A 19,121-nucleotide genomic window follows, 5' to 3' on the forward strand; every position below is an offset into this window, starting at 1 on the left:
GCCTCTATTTATAAAGCCAGGGAAACCATATGCTCTTTTAATAGCCTTATCAATTTGTCCTGCCACTTTCAAAGATTTGTGTATGTGAATCCTCAGGTCTCTCTGTTCCCGCAACTTTAAAATTGTATGATGTGAATTATATTCATGTGATCCTTTGAATGAGATGCCTTTATCTGCTGCTTTAAATTAAAGGATTAATACCTCTGGTAAACAGGTGTCTTGTGAGACAAAGGATCATATTATGTATTTGTCCACTAACATCAGCCAACACAATGTTATCCCATTAGAGCTCTAATACCTGGATTGCGAGTTACCAGTAAGGTTATTCCATTTTTCATTGTATAAGACATTTCACTGGTCGAGAATTTGTTAGCAGCTCCTGAAGGTTTATCACATTGCTCGACCACATTCTAACCAGCAATGGTTTTGAATGAAATCATACAGCACTGCAGGGCTCAGAAGTGTTACCACGTAGGATTGTCCTACTATGCAAATCTGATTTGTTCTGTGACTGTGGTAAATTGCTTTTGACTGCAAAAAGTGAGAAACATCATAATAGTTCAATAACCTACGTTCCGGCACCGTGTTGGTAGAAAGGGGCAGTTACTAATGACCATCATTATTCAGGGAGCAGCTGGTTTGGTTTACTGAGGGTGAAATCACAGGATCCTTAAAAATTATTTTTCTCCAATTTTCTCACCTGAAGGTGCTGACTCATGTTGTGGGTATGGTTTTGAATGTGTTGTTTGCCGTTTGGGGCCTTTACAAGTGGCCATTGTTTTGAGCTTGCGTGGAAAGCGTCAGCAGGCTGTTTGACCGTGGGGGCCATCTGAGCTGATCTCAGCCAGAGCTACAGAGGGGCACAAAAATCAGCCTCAGTATTATTTTTATATATATATATCAGTGTTCAAGAAACCTGTCTTTTACTCATGGTCAGACTCACACGTTTAGAATGGACACGTAAGCAAAATATTGGATGAGGGAAGAGAGATGGGGAAAATTGGAAAAATGAAAGTAATTAGAATACCTGAGTTGATACCCCCAGATTTAAGAGCTGTAGCAAATTCTCAGAGGGAGCTCCTGATATAATTAGCTGAGAAACGAGCCCCAGTGTGGTCTGGAGCTGGCCCAGTTGTTGTAATGTACTCGCAGTAAGCTGTACAATAAAATTCAAATTTCTTCTACTGTGACATGTCATAAAAACAATAGCACATTGCACCTATAGTCTGCTGTGAAGAATACCTGTAGAAACCTCTAGTAGAAATCTCATAGCAACAGTAGAACTTCATCACATGAGCAAAGAAACAATATACAGACTGGCAAGAAAGTAGCTCCCGCGCCAGTGATGTTGAGTACAAGTGTACAGTAGCTCCTTTGTAAACCCTTCTCTCCCTTTCCCACCTCACCTATTACTGGTCAATTGGCTGCAGATTTTCATCAACCCTTCAACTAATCCTTTTATAATCCCTTTTTGTTTCCTATCTTTTCTTCTTGTGTGCTTTTTGATTCTGTCAGTTTATCAGATAGGTCAGTGCTTTTACAGATACTATAACATTGCTATTCAGAATGATTATGTCTGCACATCTTTCGGCTGTCTCTGAGTAGAGGTGAATATAACACGCAAAGAGATCTCATCTATTCTAGGTCAACGTGGCTTGAATTGAATCTAATCCTCAATATAAGTAAGACAGTGGTGTTTGTATTTTCATTTGAATCTGGGTTTAAAAAAAATCTTTTATAAGAAAAAATAGGAGGATTTAGGGACATACAATTTGATATTGATATTTGAGGAGGTAAGGGGTTCAGTCGAAGACGCATGGGCAAATAATGGTTACTGTGAGCAGTGTTACTTTTTTATGGATAAACTTAGCTGGAGAGTCAAGTTCTATAATGTGGTACACTACCAAGACTGAAGAGTAGGAGAGATCAGAAAAATGACATAGTGGTTAGTTTAACACCAAGATTTTCTTGTGTATGCTTTATAATAGGGCAGACTACCTCCACTGATGTTTCCCCTTCTTTCAGCACCAATGGCAAGGAGCTGATGCTCGGGCTGAGAAAAGGAGGCAGAGTGCACCAGAAGATAATAGCAATGGGGATTTTACCCTTTGGTTCCCACTGTCATTAGTAGACATTAGACCAGTTACAATCTAGTGTGATGATTAGCATATTCACTCTTCCCTAGACATCTTGGTGGAAAGTCTGCATATGTAGACTCAGGATGAAGTCAGAATTGTACTCGGCTGTGATGTATGCCTTATTAGACAGACACTCACTGTATAGCACATGACACTCATGTATAAAGAATGGCTACTTCACTAAGGTATAGGTGCAAGTGTGCCTGGCAAGAGTCAGCACCTTCAAGATAGAAAAGGAGGGGAAAGGAAAAACATTGAGGCGTCATGAATGGGATTTGTTAAGGGGTTGAAAACACAATCAGAATTTACTTACAAAAACAAACTTTTTCTTTGCTTCTGCTAATCAGCTCATTCTAATCCAAGACAGTGAGCATCCTGCAGGGGAAAAAAAATTGGTCTCGCCTGTTACTCCAATTATTCCAGGGTTCTTGGAGTGATTGCAAGGCAGCAATCTAATCAAGGAGAGCCAACTTCATAAACTGCAAGACTGAAGCATGTAGTTTCCAACAGTCATGTGAAAATCTTTGGAAAGGTTACTGTTTTAATACGCACTCCAGGGTATCTCTTTTTAAAAAATAAATAAGGTGTAAATTTTATGGGTGATTTTATTCAGATTTTGTTCTGCTTTTTCATGATGACTGTGGCTGTCAGTATGATCAGTGGAGTTTGATTTGTGATGACAAAACATTAACAAGAGTGACACCATTAGTGCAAGATAATTGACAGATAGTTTCCAGTTGATTGCTGGTACTTCCCATAAAAAGCAACTACATATTTCCATTAATACATTTTGTGATTTCTAATGCAGGTTGAACACTTATTTCACAGTCAAGTTCATTCTCTGTATAATCAGAATCCTTAATGGAATAACATGAGATGATGTTCTAACATGTACAGGATGTACACATTCCCTGTTATTTCTCTACAAACTGCCAGTAATAGTATCACAAATTCCTCATAATGTTATTCAGTGAGCATTAAACAGTCAAATGTACACTTAAAAAAGAGAGAAAAAACTGAAAAAGTAGATCAAAAATGACAGCAATTGAAAAAATATATTTCATAAAGGGTGTTAATACTTTTATAAGCAGAAGCCAAATATTGTCTCTTTCAACGTTCACTCCATTGTTTTTAACAATCAATATGAAATCTATAATGTGCTGAAAAGAAAAACAGCTGCTGAGATGAAACTTGTGCACATCTTCCTCTCCACACACATCTTCATCATCTCACTTCACGGCCTCACACATCTTCATTATTTCACTACATAACCTCATGCATTTCAGTTACCTTACTCCATGACTTGATTCAATGGTCGCACTCTTGCTTCTGAGTCAGAAAGTCGTGGGTTCAAGCCTCACTCCAGGACTTGAACACATAATTTCAGATGACACTCCATTGCAGTACTGAGGTAGTGCTGTACTGTTGGGAGGTGCTGTCTTTCGGATGAGATGTTAAACCATGGTTCTGTCTGCCCTCTCAAGTTGATGTAAAAGAACCCATAGCACTTTTCGATGAAATGTGGGGGAATTCCCCCGGTGTCCTGGCCAACATTTTTCCCTCAACCAACATCAATAAAACTGTTTAATTAACTCCTTGCTATTTGTGGGATCTTGCTGTGCACAAATTGGACTCCTGCATTTCCATACATTACAACAGTGACTACATTTCAAAAGTACTTCATTGGCTATGAAGCACTTTAGGGTGGTCCGAGGTCGTGAAAGGCGCTATGAAAATGTTAGTTAGTTAGTGAGTTAATTATTTCATTCATTCATACTCTGTACATCTTCATTCCCTCATTCTATGACCTCACACATTTTCAGCGCCTCATTCTATGACCTCACACATTTTCAGCGCCTCATTCCATGACCTCACACATTTTCAGCGCCTCATTCTATGACCTCACACATTTCAACGCCTCATTCTATGACCTCACACATTTCAACGCCTCATTCTATGACCTCACACATCTTCATCACCTCACTCCATGACGTCAAAAATTTCATTACCTTATTCCATCAGTTCTCACATTTTCACTACCTTATTACATGACCTTATGCATCATTGTTATCTCACTCACTGACCTCATATCTCTTCCAAGACGACCGGAGAAAACAGTTAGATGCACAAAGAATGAAGATGAAAAACACAAAGTACTGATATAATAAATAATTGCTAGCAGTCAGTGGTTGCAAAGTTGTAATTTAACCTTCAGATTTTGTTGACAAGTTTAAGCTACTGATCTTTATACTCATGGCTAAGATGTAATCTCAATCTCTTAGCTAGAGCAACACATTTCAGTCACTCCCTGCTATTCATATTATATATACATAACTAAAACTTTTATAATTCCATGTATACAAATGCTTAAAAACAGTGATATTCACCACCAATAGCTTGGCAAGCTTATCCATACAGACCAGGCATGCCCCATGTTTGATTTTCTGTATGTGCTGGGTTAGCTGATCTCAGCTGAGTTGACAGTAGAGCGACGACTACCCCGGGTTAGAAAGAGCAAAATCATCCTAATGGCTCTCTAATGATACTTGTTGGAAATCACACAAGGACACAATTGGGCTGCACTGGGATGGCCAAGATCCCATGGTTAAATAACTATCCAATACTTACTCCCTGGGTGCTGTACAAAAAGGCGACTGGTCCCCAGGGAACCATACCCCAGCCAGGAGTAAATGCCTTCAGAAGTGGAGGGGAGAAAATTGGTAAGAGGAAAAAAGTGCTGTACCATTTGGAGTCTTCGATGTGTGAATCACAATATGCTTTTCTGATTCAGTGCACAACCCATTATAAAGCATGGATCCAGAGTCACAGTTCAATAAACCACAGGCTATACCAATGTTAAAGCAGCAGCGTATTGTTAACTTAAAGCCCAGTGATTTTCAAGAAAATGTCTCACATTTCAGTTAAGTCTCTCTGGCACAAATGTTATTTATCATAATTCTGGAGACCGAATCCATCCACCAGGCATTGGAAAGATACAAATACAGCACAGAAACCAAAGTAGCTGTAGGCTGTACTCAGGAACTAGCTCTTCAAATTAATACAGGAAAAAGAATTTGTTCTTAAAATAGATGTTGAACAAAATGTATTTGGTTCTGAGTTTAGGTAATTTATTAAATATATGTGTTTAAACCATTTAAATTTGTGACCTCTCCAGGTTACATATTACGGTTTTTGCTCTTGTTTACATCCTTGTACAATTCATCTCATCAGGCTGCATATTTAAAGGAACAGGTTTAGTCTTCTAACCTACTCTTTTCAGCCTTGGAGGCGACCTGTACTATGGGCCTTCACCCTTTACTTACATTTCTCAGTTTTTTAAAAACATAGCCTTTCTAAGTCTCACGTGATACGTGCTAGAGACCCATTGCAATGTGATTGTGAAATATGTGACTGTGAGCAAAACTTAATATCATGATTGTTCACAAAAGCATGCTGCCATTGGGGCTATATAATTACTTTCAAAAAACAATCTTTGCATTATAATTGTGCATTAGGGAGACAAAAAGAACACTCATTAAACTCTTCTGTGCTGTGAGATACATGTGATATTGCACATCATGAATGTAGGATTGAAGAGGCTACCATCAGAAGTCAATAAATATGTATCAATACCATTTGAGCATTCTCCCTTTTAGGATAGGAAAGGTCAAGGATCAAGCGAGACACTGTAGTTACACTGAAGAATTTTATTTGATATTCAGACACGACAGTTTTACCAGAAAGAAAGTGGTGGCTTCTCATGTAACCTTATTCTGGTGAGCACAACTCAGGAACGAAGGTGAGATCAAGTCCTCGTGCTGGGAAAGGAGAAGGTTCCTCTCCCACGCCATCTTCCTCAAATGTCGCACATGGATCTCCTAAAAATCCTTGCAGGCTTGGATGTTTTTTATACCTTTTACTTTTTCAGGTCTGTTACTGAGCAGAATACCATATTTGGGCTTGTTTTTAATTCAGCAACTTTCTTATCAGTTCCTTGGTCCTTGTTCCTTATCTCTGCAACAGTGAGCATTTTTAGCATGTTTTGGTCTTGGGGCTTCACAGGGGTCCAGCCAGTCCTCCTCACACATTCTTTTCTCTGCAAACATAGACAGTAAGCAAGAACCAGCATGCACTCTGATTTTGGCCAAGCTGATAATTCCATGTTCTTCCTTTGCTGTTCATACTAGCAGTCATGTCAAGATGGAAAATTAGAACCAAGTCAACCCACTGTGGCAGACTCAGTAATTCAGTACCCCAGGAGGGTAGGTCTGCATTCGGGGCATTAGTAATGATTGACCAGCTAGTCTGGCTCCTTCGGATGGGTAGACCAGTAACTGGAGGATGGGATTCTTACAATTCGACTACAGATGAACCTGCAGACCAACACCCTCGTGGGTCCTAGCTGGAAGGCAGCACAGTTGGAATGAAGTGTGGTTTTAACAGGTTAAACTCAAGAAGTACCCAGGCCACGATTGCCAGCTCCAGTTGGACGTATTCCTGGAGGTGTCATCACATGACCTCCAACCACCCCACCCCACCCCCCCGCCATTGGTTGCCTGATATTAAGCACACCGCCTTCCCATGCCAATTGGAGAGCGAACAGTCTCTTTGTTAGCCAATTAGATGACTCCTGACTGTCAGTCAAACAGCTTTTTTTCCCCATCTCCAATATTTTTGCAATTAATAAAATGCAAGTTCAAAGAAAATGAATAAAAATACAATTTTTTTTATTGTTCCTTGGAGTTTTCTTCCAGATTGCTCGCAGCAGTGTCCTTGAGATTAATCTTTAATTCCTGGAGTCTCCAGGACAATTTTGGACGGTTGGCAACCCTAACCTAGGCACACATTTGCGGTCCCTAAGTCATGTATATTGCCTATCTGTGCCGAAGCTCTTTGGACTTAGATAAGTGAGGTGCATCCATGGGAAGACAGTGTACATCTGGGCAAAAATAAACTCTGTGTGGATTTTTCAGTAGTTTAGTTTGGATTATCACATGTTAGACACCCAGTTCACTTAAAAATAAACCTTCCCAATAAATTATCCATTGGGTTAGAATCATAGAAGTTTACAACACGGAAACAGGCCCTTCGGCCCAACATGTCCATGTCGCCCAGTTTATACCACTAAGCTAGTCCCAATTGCCTGCACTTGGCCCATATCCCTCTATACCCATCTTACCCATGTTATATACATGAAGTTGTTCATTGAAAAAGTTGAAAGCCTTCCACTTAAATGACACATTTCACATCTTCAGGGTGACCCAAAGCACTTCACAACAATTAATTATTTTCAAAGTGCAGTTGCTGTTGTTTTGTAGGCAAACGCAGATTCCAATTTGTGCACAGTAATGTTCCACAAACAGATGAATGAGACAAATGACCAGTTAATGTGGTTTTGGTGTTGGTTGAAGGATGAATGTTAGCCAGGACAGTGGGAGGAATCCCTGCTCTTCTTCAAAAAAGTGCCATGGGATCTTCTACACCCACCTGAACAGGCAAATGGGGCCTCAGTTTAATATCTCATCTGAAAGATGGGGCCTCTGATAATGCAGCACTCCCTCACTACTGCACTTAAGAATCAGCCTAGATTATGCAAACTCCTGGAGTAGGCCCAACAGCAATTAGTCTGCTATCTAATTTTCCTAAGCTGCCGTCTACGTCAAAAAGTCATGGTAAGCCAGGATTTCTTTTATACTGTGCAAAAACTAGGCGACATTACAAAAACTGGACAACAGGTATAGTTGCTAAAAAAATAGACATTCCAGACACTATGAACCTATAACCTTTTCATTCAGAGGCAAGAGAGCCACCACTGAACAAAGCTGACACTTACGTGCCATCTTATTATCATCCAGAGTGTACCTGCTTAACTGATTTTGTTTTGGTTGACCCCTTTAGCCACAGTTGATATTCCCAGATGATTGGGCCTCAGCTATTTACAATCTATATTAATGACTTAGGTGAAGGGACTGAGTGTAATGTATCCAAGTTTGCTGACGATATAAAGCTAGGTGGGAAAGTAAGCTGTGAGGAGGACACAAAGAGTCTGCAGAGGGATATAGACAGGTTAAGTGAGCGGGCAAGAAGGTGGCAGATGGAGTATAATGTGGGGAAATGTGAGATTACTCACTTTGGTAGGAAGAATAGAAAAACAGAATATTTTTTAAATGGTGAGAAACTATTAAATGTTGGTGTTCAGAGAGACTTGGGTGTCCTCATACAAGAAACACAAAAAGTTAGTATGCAGGTACAGCAGGCAATTAAGAAAGCATGTTGGCCTTTATTGCAAGGGGGTTAGAGTACAAGAGTAAGGAAGTCTTACTACAGTTGTACAGGGCTTTAGTAAGACCTCACCTGGAATACTGTGTACAGTTTTGGTCTCCTTATCTAAGGAAGTTTATACTTGCCTTGGATGCGGTACAATGAAGGTTCACTAGATTAATTCCTGGGGTGAAGGGTTGTCCTCTGAGGAAAGGTTGAGTAGAATGGGCCTAATTCTCTCTGGAGTTTAGAAGAATGAGAGGTGATCTCATTGAAACATATAAGATTACTGGGAGACTTGACAGGGTAAATGCTGAGAGATTGTTTCCCCTGGCTGGAGAGTCTAGAACTAGGGGGCACAGTCGCAGGATAAGGGGTCGGCCATTCAAGGCTGAGATGAGGAGGAATTTCTTCATGCAGAGGGTTGTGAATCTTTGGAATTCTCTACCCCAGAGGGCTGTGGATGCTGAGTCATTGAATATATTCAAGGCTGAGATAGATAGATTTTTGGACTCTAGGGGAATCAAGAGATATGGGGATTGGGCAGGAAATTGGAGTTGAGGTCGAAGATCAGCCATGATCTGATTGAATGGTGGAGCAGGCTCGAGGGGCCATATGGCCTATTCCTGCTCCTATTTCTTATGTTCTTATTCCGTGCATTCTGTAAATTCCAGATTCTCAGTCACTCTGGAGTGTAATAGTTGCACGCCCAGTTATTATGCCCAACCTGCTGGCAGAAAATGTTAAGTCACATTAGCACGTCTGCAGGTCAGAAATAAAATGTATAAAGATGTGATGTGTACGCCAGATTTTACGGTATGCTTGGTTAACAAGTTTTTGGTTCATTTTAGAATTCTGTAACACTCACAAGGTACAGGCCAATTACTCAGTGGTTGTTCTTCACAGTTCTAGAGACCTTCAAAGAGCATGACGTAAATCAAAGAGCCATCACTTTCAGTCAAGCATATGGCTAACAACTGCAACACTGTATTTAGATGGAGACATTCTGTCATCGTTCAATGACTTTATATTGTCTGGAACGAGTATTTTGTGACAACTATAACTGTTGCTTCGTTTCTGTGATGTAGCCTCATTTTTGGACACCAGCACCCAATTAAAAAGGAATCTTTGCTATGTCATCACATTTTGATGTAGATCATAATCCAGGAAAATTAGGTGGCAGACGAGTTGCTGTTGGATTTGTCACTCATGAATACCTGCATGTAATTAGGGCCAATGTTTCTCACTTACAGGAGTAAGACCAGCTGGTATCAACCATCACTCATCTTAAAACAGTCTACTTGACAACACATCACTGAGCGGTATTGGTATATGTGCTGTATGTACTGGCTATATTTCAGTTTATGCTGCGTATATAGTGTGAGCATCATACAGCCCATCAGCTGGTCCATTCATCAAATATAAATATATTATTTATTTAAAGAAAGCTCTATCTTTTGGGGGGAACTGGGGGAAGTTGTTTGTTAATCAGATTCATGGATTCTTTCTTTGCAAGTGTTTCAGACAATAAACAAACCAGCTGGGAAGAGCACAAAATATCATCTTTATGTATAAAAATCTTGAGTCTAGTTTAAATCCACTACACTTCAGATATTGCACTTCAAAGTGTCAAAAAGTATTAAACAAAAACTGTCATTTCATGCTGGCTTCTTCTGACCTGGAGCCAGAAATTTCCAAGCCCCTATCAATCTGCAAACTTCCCTCACTGACAACAAGCAACCTCTAATTGACCCAAGAATGTGCCTGTTCATAGAAATTGATAGCCTTAAAGTGACTTGCCAGATGAAATACAGCTCAGCCTTAGCAGCAGAATAATACATTGTGCATTACATGATATAACATTCCTGTCATTATAACAATGTATCATCCGACTCATCGTGAGCTATACGACAGGACAGCCAATAGTTGTAATCAAGAGACATATAAAATGAGAGATTTTTAATTTACTTGCTTGTTTGGTAATTAATGTAAACAAAGAACCTGGACCAACTCAAAAACAGAATTGAGGAAGAGCTGTGTCAGGGATACAATCTCAACAAAAACACTTGAGCTCTGAAATTACCCCATGGAAGGCCAATGCTATTTTAGCAGAGGTGGCAACCCATTTAAATTAAACGAGTTAATAATATCCCAGAACATAATTTTGGGCCTTTATTTTTAGTTATGGGTTTAATTTCTTTTTAAAAAACAAATATAAGATTCGCTGGCACAGTGGATGAGTAAAATGCCCTTTCAACTCTGCGATGAGGGTTGAAATTTAATCAAAGGTGCTAAATGAGTTCAGCGCTGTCTCAATTCACATTCGAGCAGGTGCGAGTCTACAGTACAAAACTGTCTATAATTTGGAACTAATTAGCACCAAATTGGAAACTCACTCAAAGATGTCACAAGGACAGTTGGTGTGGAAAAGAGAAAAATTAATACGGACATTCATCAGGGTTTTGCTGACATATATTACTTGGGCTTTGCTCTTGTGGTTTATGATTTTATTCAAAGTGTTCAACTAAAGCACTGCCTTTAACTCATTCACAGCCATCTTCCATTAGATGTTTATATACATTGACTGCATTGCAATTTGTAGGTTGTGCTCAGACCTTGTAGCTAAAACAAACTATTTGCTACATCACTATGTTTCCACCATACTTTGAATAATGTCTCCAATCAATAATGTAGCGGAAACTTAATTTAACAATGTGATTCGCATTGGTGAGCCGCCTTCTTGAACCGCTGCAGTCCGTGTGGGGAAGGGAGTTCCAGGATTTTGACCCAGCGACGATGAAGGAACGGCGATATATTTCCAAGTCGGGATGGTGTGTGACTTGGAGGGGAATGTGCAGGTGGTGTTGTTCCCATGTGCCTGCTGCCCTTGTCCTTCTAGGTGGTAGAGGTCGCGGATTTGGGAGGTGCTGTCGAAGAAGCCTTGGTGAGTTGCTGCAATGCATCCTGTGGATGGTACACACTGCGGCCACGGTGCACCGGTGGTGAAGGGAGTGAATGTTTAGGGTGGTGGATGGGGTGCCAATCAAGCGGGCTGCTTTGTCCTGGATGGTGTCGAGCTTCTTGAGTGTTGTTGGAGCTGCACTCATCCAGGCAAGTGGAGAGTATTCCATCACACTCCTGATTTGTGTCTTGTAGATGGTGGAAAGGCTTTGGGGAGTCAGGAGGTGAGTCACTTGCTGCAGAATACTCAGTCTCCGACTTGATCTTGTTACCACAGTATTTATGTGGCTGGTGCAGTTAAGTTTCTGGTCAATGGTGACCCCCAGGATGTTGATGGTGGGGGATTCGGCGATGGTAATGCCGTTGAATGTCAAGGGGAGGTGGTTAGATTCTCTCTCGTTGGAGATGGTCAATGCCTGGCACTTGTCTGGCGCAAATGTTACTTGCCACTTATCAGCCCAAGCCTGGATGTTATGCAGGCTGCATGTGGGCTCGGAATGCTTCATTATTTGAGGGGTTGTGAATGGAACTGAACACTGTGCAATCATCAGCGAACATCCCCATTTCTGACCTTATGATGGAGGGAAGGTCATTGATGATGCAGCTGAAGATGGTTGGGCCTAGAACACTGCCCTGAGGAACTCCTGCATCAATGTCCTGGGGCTGAAATGATTGGCCTCCAACAACCACTACCATCTTCCTTTGTGCTAGGTATGACTCCAGCCACTGGAGAGTTTTCCCCCTGATTCCCATTGACTTCAATTTTACTAGGGCTCCTTGGTGCCACACTCGGTCAAATGCTGCCTTGATGTCAAGGGCAGTCACTCTCACCTCACCTCTGGAATTCAGCTCTTTTGTCCATGTTTGGACCAAGGCTGTAATGAGGTCTGGTGCCGAGTGGTCCTGGCGGACCCCAAACTGAGCATCGGTGAGCAGGTTATTGGTTAGTAAGTGCCGCTTGATAGCACTGTAGACGACACCTTCCATCACTTTGCTGATGATTGAGAGTAGACTGATGGGGCGGTAATTGGCCGGATTGGATTTGTCCTGCTTTTTGTGGACAGGACATACGTGGGCAATTTTCCACATTGTTGCGTACATGTTGCATACACATCCACATCTATATTGGATCAGTCATTCCAATACTGTCCTTGGCCATGGTCTCATGGACCAATGCTCATTCAAGTCCTGGGAAATTTGCAAACAACATAATAGCCTCAAATCAGCTGTTGTAGTCAACCAAGGATTAGTCAACAATGACTCACAAGCAGAAAAACAGATGGTGCTCATCAAGGTGAGAGATGTAAATGTTGCAAAGTCGAACTTTGTTCCATTTTTGCAACCTAGCATTCCCAAGTCACATATAACTCTGTTCAGATGCAAAGTAAAGCTCCTTCTGCTCTGGTACAACAAGGTGCTTCAACCTAGTGCTATGGAACCATTGCCACCAAACACAAGGTTGAGACTGCCCAAACTCATTTCACAAAGGATCCGTATAGCCAGCAGAGAAAGCATACGATCATCTCATCAATAGTGATTTTTTAAAAATAAGAAATCACAGGAAAAATTGCTTATTTAGCAATTAGACAATATGATCTTCTAATAAACATTAAACAATTTCTAAATAAAAGTAGCAGAATGATTAGTGCAATGCGACTGTCAAACATTTACCTTTTCAAACTGTGTCGTGAAATTTCTGAAGTATACAACGGATTTGACAAGAATCCAGATGTGATACTTGACATGGTGCAGGCTTCTGTAGGGATACAGATGTAGGAGGGAAATATGCATAGCACAGGTTTCAAGAAATAAGTAGAGAGAAAAAATAATGCTAACTAAATCATCAAGGTACATGGATTATAAACAGTCAGAAGGGCACCACATAAGAATTATTATTAATGAGAGAACAATTAATTTTATTAGAAAGGCTGTCATCTGATGAATAATCGCTGCCACTATTAGCCTCCAATTTCTCATGTCTCAGGCTACTAATGGGCAGCGGCCATCTGAACTTTCCTTTCTTGTTTCCCCAACACTCCAAATATTCATCCTACATGCTCTTCCTTCTTCCTGCATCCTCGCTGTGTTGAAATTAAGACACGTGCATCATCTCCTACTGAAAACAGGAGCTCCTTAGCCCTCGGTCTTCCTTTCCTTCTACAACCTGTAGGCCTTTAAAACCCAACTACTTGATTTCTTTTTACTTCTCTCCTGTTCCTTCCAACCCTGTATTCTGGGATTTGGCTCCTCATCTGGGTTCCTCAATTTTAAAGACAATGGATGTAATATCAACAATCAAAAATTTCAATAAAAAGAATTTTTTTAAGAAAAGATTTTTTAATAAACCCAATATGCTGTGAAAAAGGGTCAGTTGTCCAATCACTGCCATTTTTCCTATGAGGGCATTGTATGGGCTGGCTCTCTCAATGCACACTATTGATAGTTTGGATTAGTATTCCACTCATATCAATGAGTGCAGAATCAAGGCAGAGATTTAGGCAAGGACAAAATCAAGCAGGTGCTTAATGGCAGGCTTGTGATACAAGTGACAGTGATACAAAAGGCTATTAACATTTTATTTTTCCATATATAAATGTTATGGCCATTAAGATGTCTGTGTTATAGAACGGAATTAGTCCCACTTTTTACAGTGGTATCAGGTACAATTCCAGTGACATGCAGAGTAACATGTTCTATTAGCTCCAACAATGTGCAACCTCAGAATCATTATGCTGACTGCACCCATTTAGGATTTCTGTTTCCCATGCCAGCCATGAGTGAGACTCACAATTTGGTGCAAATCTGTCTGAGTTTGTCCTATCAACTGGTGCCCTGTCAGATCTTGTTTGAGACAGACCAAGATCACAGAAAGAGATGACTTTCATCCCGTCAGTCAGGACGTGGCCCGGGTCAGGACCCTGGTGATGAAAGCATACTGTGCTGACCCACTGCTCTACCTAGTCCCCTATATAGTGATGTTAACAACATTTAAAAAGTAATTTCAATCTGCATTTTCCAAGAAATGCTAAAATAATGGTAGATAAATCTGGTGATTTGAGGATGAGCTGGTTGCAGAGTGTACTGAATTTGCTTGTAGGTTCTTGTTGGGGGTGTGGGTTCTCCCAAGACTGATTTGGGAATTAGATCCATTAATCTTTTTCAAAACAAGGTACATTTTCCCCCTCCTTAATGAAGGCAGTGACTCATGCTGGAGTACAGTTCCATAGACACCAGGAGCCATCCAATACTTCACCTGAGTGACCATTCTTCATCTGTGAGTCTAAACAGTGCGTGTTGGCAAGCTATATCATAATGGGACCATCACATCTGAGCCCAATCTTATTCTCATCTGCCAATTTCACATATACACTTTCCAACTGAATAGGAAACAGGGGCAGAACTCTGATTGATTTTTCCCTTCACCAACCTGACAACAATAAAGCCAATTTCAGTGTTACCCAGCGGATATTGGCTAACAACACAGACCAAGGATCAAACCTAGGACCTTCTCTACCTGTGTAGCTCAGCACCGTAACACAAAAGCTTGGTCATAGAGATAGGTTTTAAGGAGCGTCTTAAAGGAGGAGAGAGAGATGGAGAGGCAGAGAGGTTTATGCAGGGAATTCCAGAGCTGAGGGCCTAGGCAGCTGAAGGCATGGCCACCAGTGGTAGAGCGATTAAAATCGGGCATGCGCAAGAGGCAAAAATTGGAGGAGCACCGAGATCGCGGAGAGTTATAGGGCTGGAGGAGGTTACAGAGATAGGGAGGGGTGAGACCATAGATGGATTTGAAAACAAGGATGAGAATTTTTAAATCGAGGCATTCCCAGACCGGGAACCAATGTAGGTCAGCGAGCGCTGGGGTGACGGGAGAATGGGACTTGTTGCAAGTTGGGATTCGGGCAGCAGAGTTTTGGATGAGCTCAAGTTTCTTAAGGGTGGAAGATGGGAGGCCAGCCAGGAGAGCATTGGAATAGTCGAGTCTAGAGGTAACAAAGGCATGGATGAGGGTTTCAGCAGCAGATGAGCTGAGGCAGGGGTGGAGATAGGCGATGATACTGAGGTAGAAGTAGGCGGTCTTGGTGATGGAGCGGATATGTGGTTGGAAGCTCATCTCAGGGTCAAATAGGACGCCAAGGTTGCGAACGCTCTGGTTCAGCCTCAGACAGTGGCCAGGGAGAGGGATGGAGTCGGTGGCTAGGGAACGGAGTTTGCGGCAAGGACCAAAGACAATGGCTTTGATCTTCCCAATATTTAGTTGGAGGAAATTTTTGATCATCCAGTACTGGATGTTGGACAAGCAATGTGACAAATGAGAGACAGTGGAGAGGTGGAGGGAGGTGGTTGTGAGGCAGAGCTGGGTGTCGTCAGCGTACATGTGGAATCTGATGTTATGTTTTTGGATGATGTCGCCAAGTAGCAGCATGTAGATGAGAAATTGGAGGAGGTCAAGGATAGATCCTTGGGGGACTCCAGAGGTAGCAGTGCGGGAATTGGAAGGGAACCCATTGTAGGTGATTCTCTGACTACGACTGGATAGATAAGAATGGAACCAGGTGAGTGCAGTCCCACCCAACTGGATGAGGGATATCTAATGGTCAATATTATCTGCAATGATACTTCACTGATTCGAAATAATGGGCCAAACATCTCTGACAGCATAATTGGAAACATTGTAATTCCACCGCAAACAATCTAACAATTAATATATGACATGTGCTGGTAATATTATTTTCCTGAAAGGCAAGTGTTCATTTTGCTTTGTAAACTGCAATGACTGCACTACAATCATTAATCTTTCTTGGTGGAAATCATGTGATTCAGTAAAACAGACCCACAATGGAATAAAACAATCCCCCATAAAGTTCCTTGATGTTTTAGTGGGTACAGTAAATGCAACACCCCGCGGGAATGGTACTGAGCCACACAGACTAGGAAGTTCCCAGTTTCATATCCAAGTCTGTGCTGAATAATCTGATTTATATCTGATCTGAATAATAGAAAACAGAGAGTATGGGTTAAAGGTAGTTACTCAAACTGGCAAAAGGTGGGAAGTGATGTTCCACAAGGATTGGTGCTGGGACCACTTGTTCACCATATACATAAACGATTTGGACTTGGGAATTGGAAGTACAATTTCAAAGTTTGCGGACAACAATTGGGAGGTATAATTAATACTGAGGAGGACTGCGACAAAATACAGAAAGACATTAATAAACTTGCAGAATGGATGTGTAATTGGCAAATGAATTTCAATATAGATAAGTGTGAGGTGGTACGTTTTGGTAGGAATAATAAGGAGGTCACACACTCCTTGGAAAATAAGAGTCTAAATAGGATTAGATGAAGAAGGGTGGAAGGAGGCTCACGTGGAACATAAATACCGGCATGGACCTGTTGGGCCAAATGGCCTGTTTCTGTGCTGTAAATTCTAGGCATTAATCTATTCACACCGTTTCTCCAGGATTTCCTCCAATCTTCTGCCAAAGTTACGGTGGGAAATCAGGGGGAATGTGAAAATTCTACCTCATTCATTTATGTATGAATTTCAAAGCGATTATGGTTATTGAGTTAATATTTGACAATTATTTTGGCAGAAAACAAGTAATAGGGCCGATTCCCCGATCGTGCGCTCCCAATGAGCAGTGGCACATGCAGGAAGTCCTGATCAGGAAATTGCTGGCCCACACCCCAGATATTCTATCCATTAATTTAAATGGACATTTTTAAATTAGATGTTGAGGAGCACTTTGAACAGAAAGTAGTCCCTCCAGATTTTTTTGGCCCCTTCTAGTCACACCAATTAATTATGCCACTGTCTCTTATTCAGAAGCCATTAATACACTCATGAGAATGCAATTTCTGCAGTGTGCTTTGTGGCAATTTGTAAATCTATGAAGAAACAGCCTTTCTATCTCACTAGGAACTTGAGATTACTTTCTGTCCGACATCACTACAACACCACGTGCTCCTTAGAGCCGTTACAGCTCTTGTACGTTCCAAACAAGGAAATACTTCACACACCCAAGCTATTGAAATTTGTTTCCATATCATAGCATTGTGTATAAGATGCAAAGTCATTGGAAGAATGCGATATTTTGCAATTTTGGAATTCATACTGTGTTAAGATATCAAAGTGTTAAATGCTGAGGGCCTAAACATTTCAGCTGTACCTGGAAACAAGAAGCTTATAGTTTAACACTGTGCCAGTTACATTTCTAATACATTGAGCACATCTGTTACATATCCTAAAAGGAAATTATTGAAATAATGTGGAATATTTGTCTGAGACATGCTGATTCACGAGGTGTTTGGATTGTAAATGGATGACTACATATACTACGCACCGACTTGTCCAGACATTAATTATATCCATGAGCCCCAAAAAACCAAAACACGAGCCCCAAAAAACCAAAACACTAGTGTTTTTTCTCACTAATTTCTCCAAAGCTGGAGAGCTGGCAAATCCGAGCCTGGCACTTTGTTCAATTGGTAAACCAATGGGACTGTAGGAACAGCCAATAAGCAGCACAGAGGAAGTAAAACAAATTACACAATTTATCCTACATCCCACAAATGGTTGACATTTATTATTCTGGTGACTCACTATGGTGGCATGGCTGAGACTGCTGTAGGCAACAGCAGGTATTGTCCACATTCTGCCACTCTAGCACTTCCAGACACTAGTGTGGTGCCCTACCATGGTACCATTTTTCTCTCCTTTTCCCTCCATTATTTCTTGCTGCTGTCACACTAATGGCATCACCATGACACTCATTTAGGGCCTGGCACTGGGTCAGTTAATAGCCAGTTTAATGCTATTCAGTCAACACATGACTATTGATGTTTTGCCATTTTCTTTGGGCATGGTCGGTGAAAACAGAAGTTGTCCTATTTTTCTAATAAAGAACTGTACATGATAAGTAACTAATGATTAGTCATTACTGTGTACAGATGCATCCAGATGCTTTACTTCAAAGCTTTAATGTAGTGGAAAATGTGAACACTGTTCCTTTTGACAACAGGGTTACATGGGAAGGATTCAAGCTCCAGTCATGGCTATCGTAGCGGAGGACCAGACTTGCATAACTTCATCTCTTCAGGATTTGTGACTCTAGGACGAGGACATCTCAAGGGTACAGTAGAAAAAACTTCTTTGCATAATGAGCTTCATGCTTATAATCTGCAGTCCAAAGTCCCCCATGATGCAATGCGTGTGTGCCCATTAGAAGGGAAGGGACTTTTAGTGTAGGTTTTAGGAGACACAGGACAATTAAAATGATAATTCGAACACATACTCAGTAATAAATCTAATTTAGCTCCTTGTGTTGTGATTACAAAGCATGGGATTTGTTCATTATGGTACTGAGCTTTGCATCAATAAGCCCATCCAAACAGAAGACAATGTTCTGCAGTAGTGCAGCCACCATATAGCAATGCAGTTGCCTGTTTGTATTAAAACTGACATGTTGATGTAAAAAAAATGTAATGCTGTGTTACACTGTGAGGCAATAAATATATTTGTTACTAATTTACAAAGAAAAAGATATGAGGACTTCCAGGTTGTGGCTGTGCTGTAAGGAAGAAGGAAGAAGGTGCCAGGCAGAGGACAGGCACTTCCTCGTGTAATGGTAGCTGTTCTTTCATATCTCCTGGTTATTGACAACAGGAGTTAAAAACAGGAGCGGAGAAATCTTGAATAAAGAGCAATTCATGCACGCTGCTCTGTGCGTTGCAGCAACCCAACCCCATTCGGGTGTT

At 41.1% G+C, this 19,121-nt stretch overlaps 1 protein-coding gene across 1 annotated transcript in view; it reads left to right on the forward strand.

Annotated features, from left to right (window-relative positions):
• The window catches only part of LOC137341233 (protein shisa-6-like), a 76,639-nt gene extending 57,759 nt beyond the window's left edge, over nucleotides 1-18,880 (forward strand). The window contains exon 4 of the mRNA XM_068004304.1: nucleotides 18,386-18,880. Within this exon, the coding sequence (XP_067860405.1) occupies nucleotides 18,386-18,612 (227 nt within the window). The 3' untranslated portion in view covers nucleotides 18,613-18,880. The remainder of the gene's footprint in view (nucleotides 1-18,385) is intronic.
• The last annotated feature ends 241 nt before the right edge of the window (nucleotides 18,881-19,121 follow it).

Source organism: Heptranchias perlo, chromosome 23 (genome assembly GCF_035084215.1).
Source record: "Heptranchias perlo isolate sHepPer1 chromosome 23, sHepPer1.hap1, whole genome shotgun sequence".
NCBI classification, from domain to species: Eukaryota; Metazoa; Chordata; class Chondrichthyes; order Hexanchiformes; family Hexanchidae; genus Heptranchias; species Heptranchias perlo.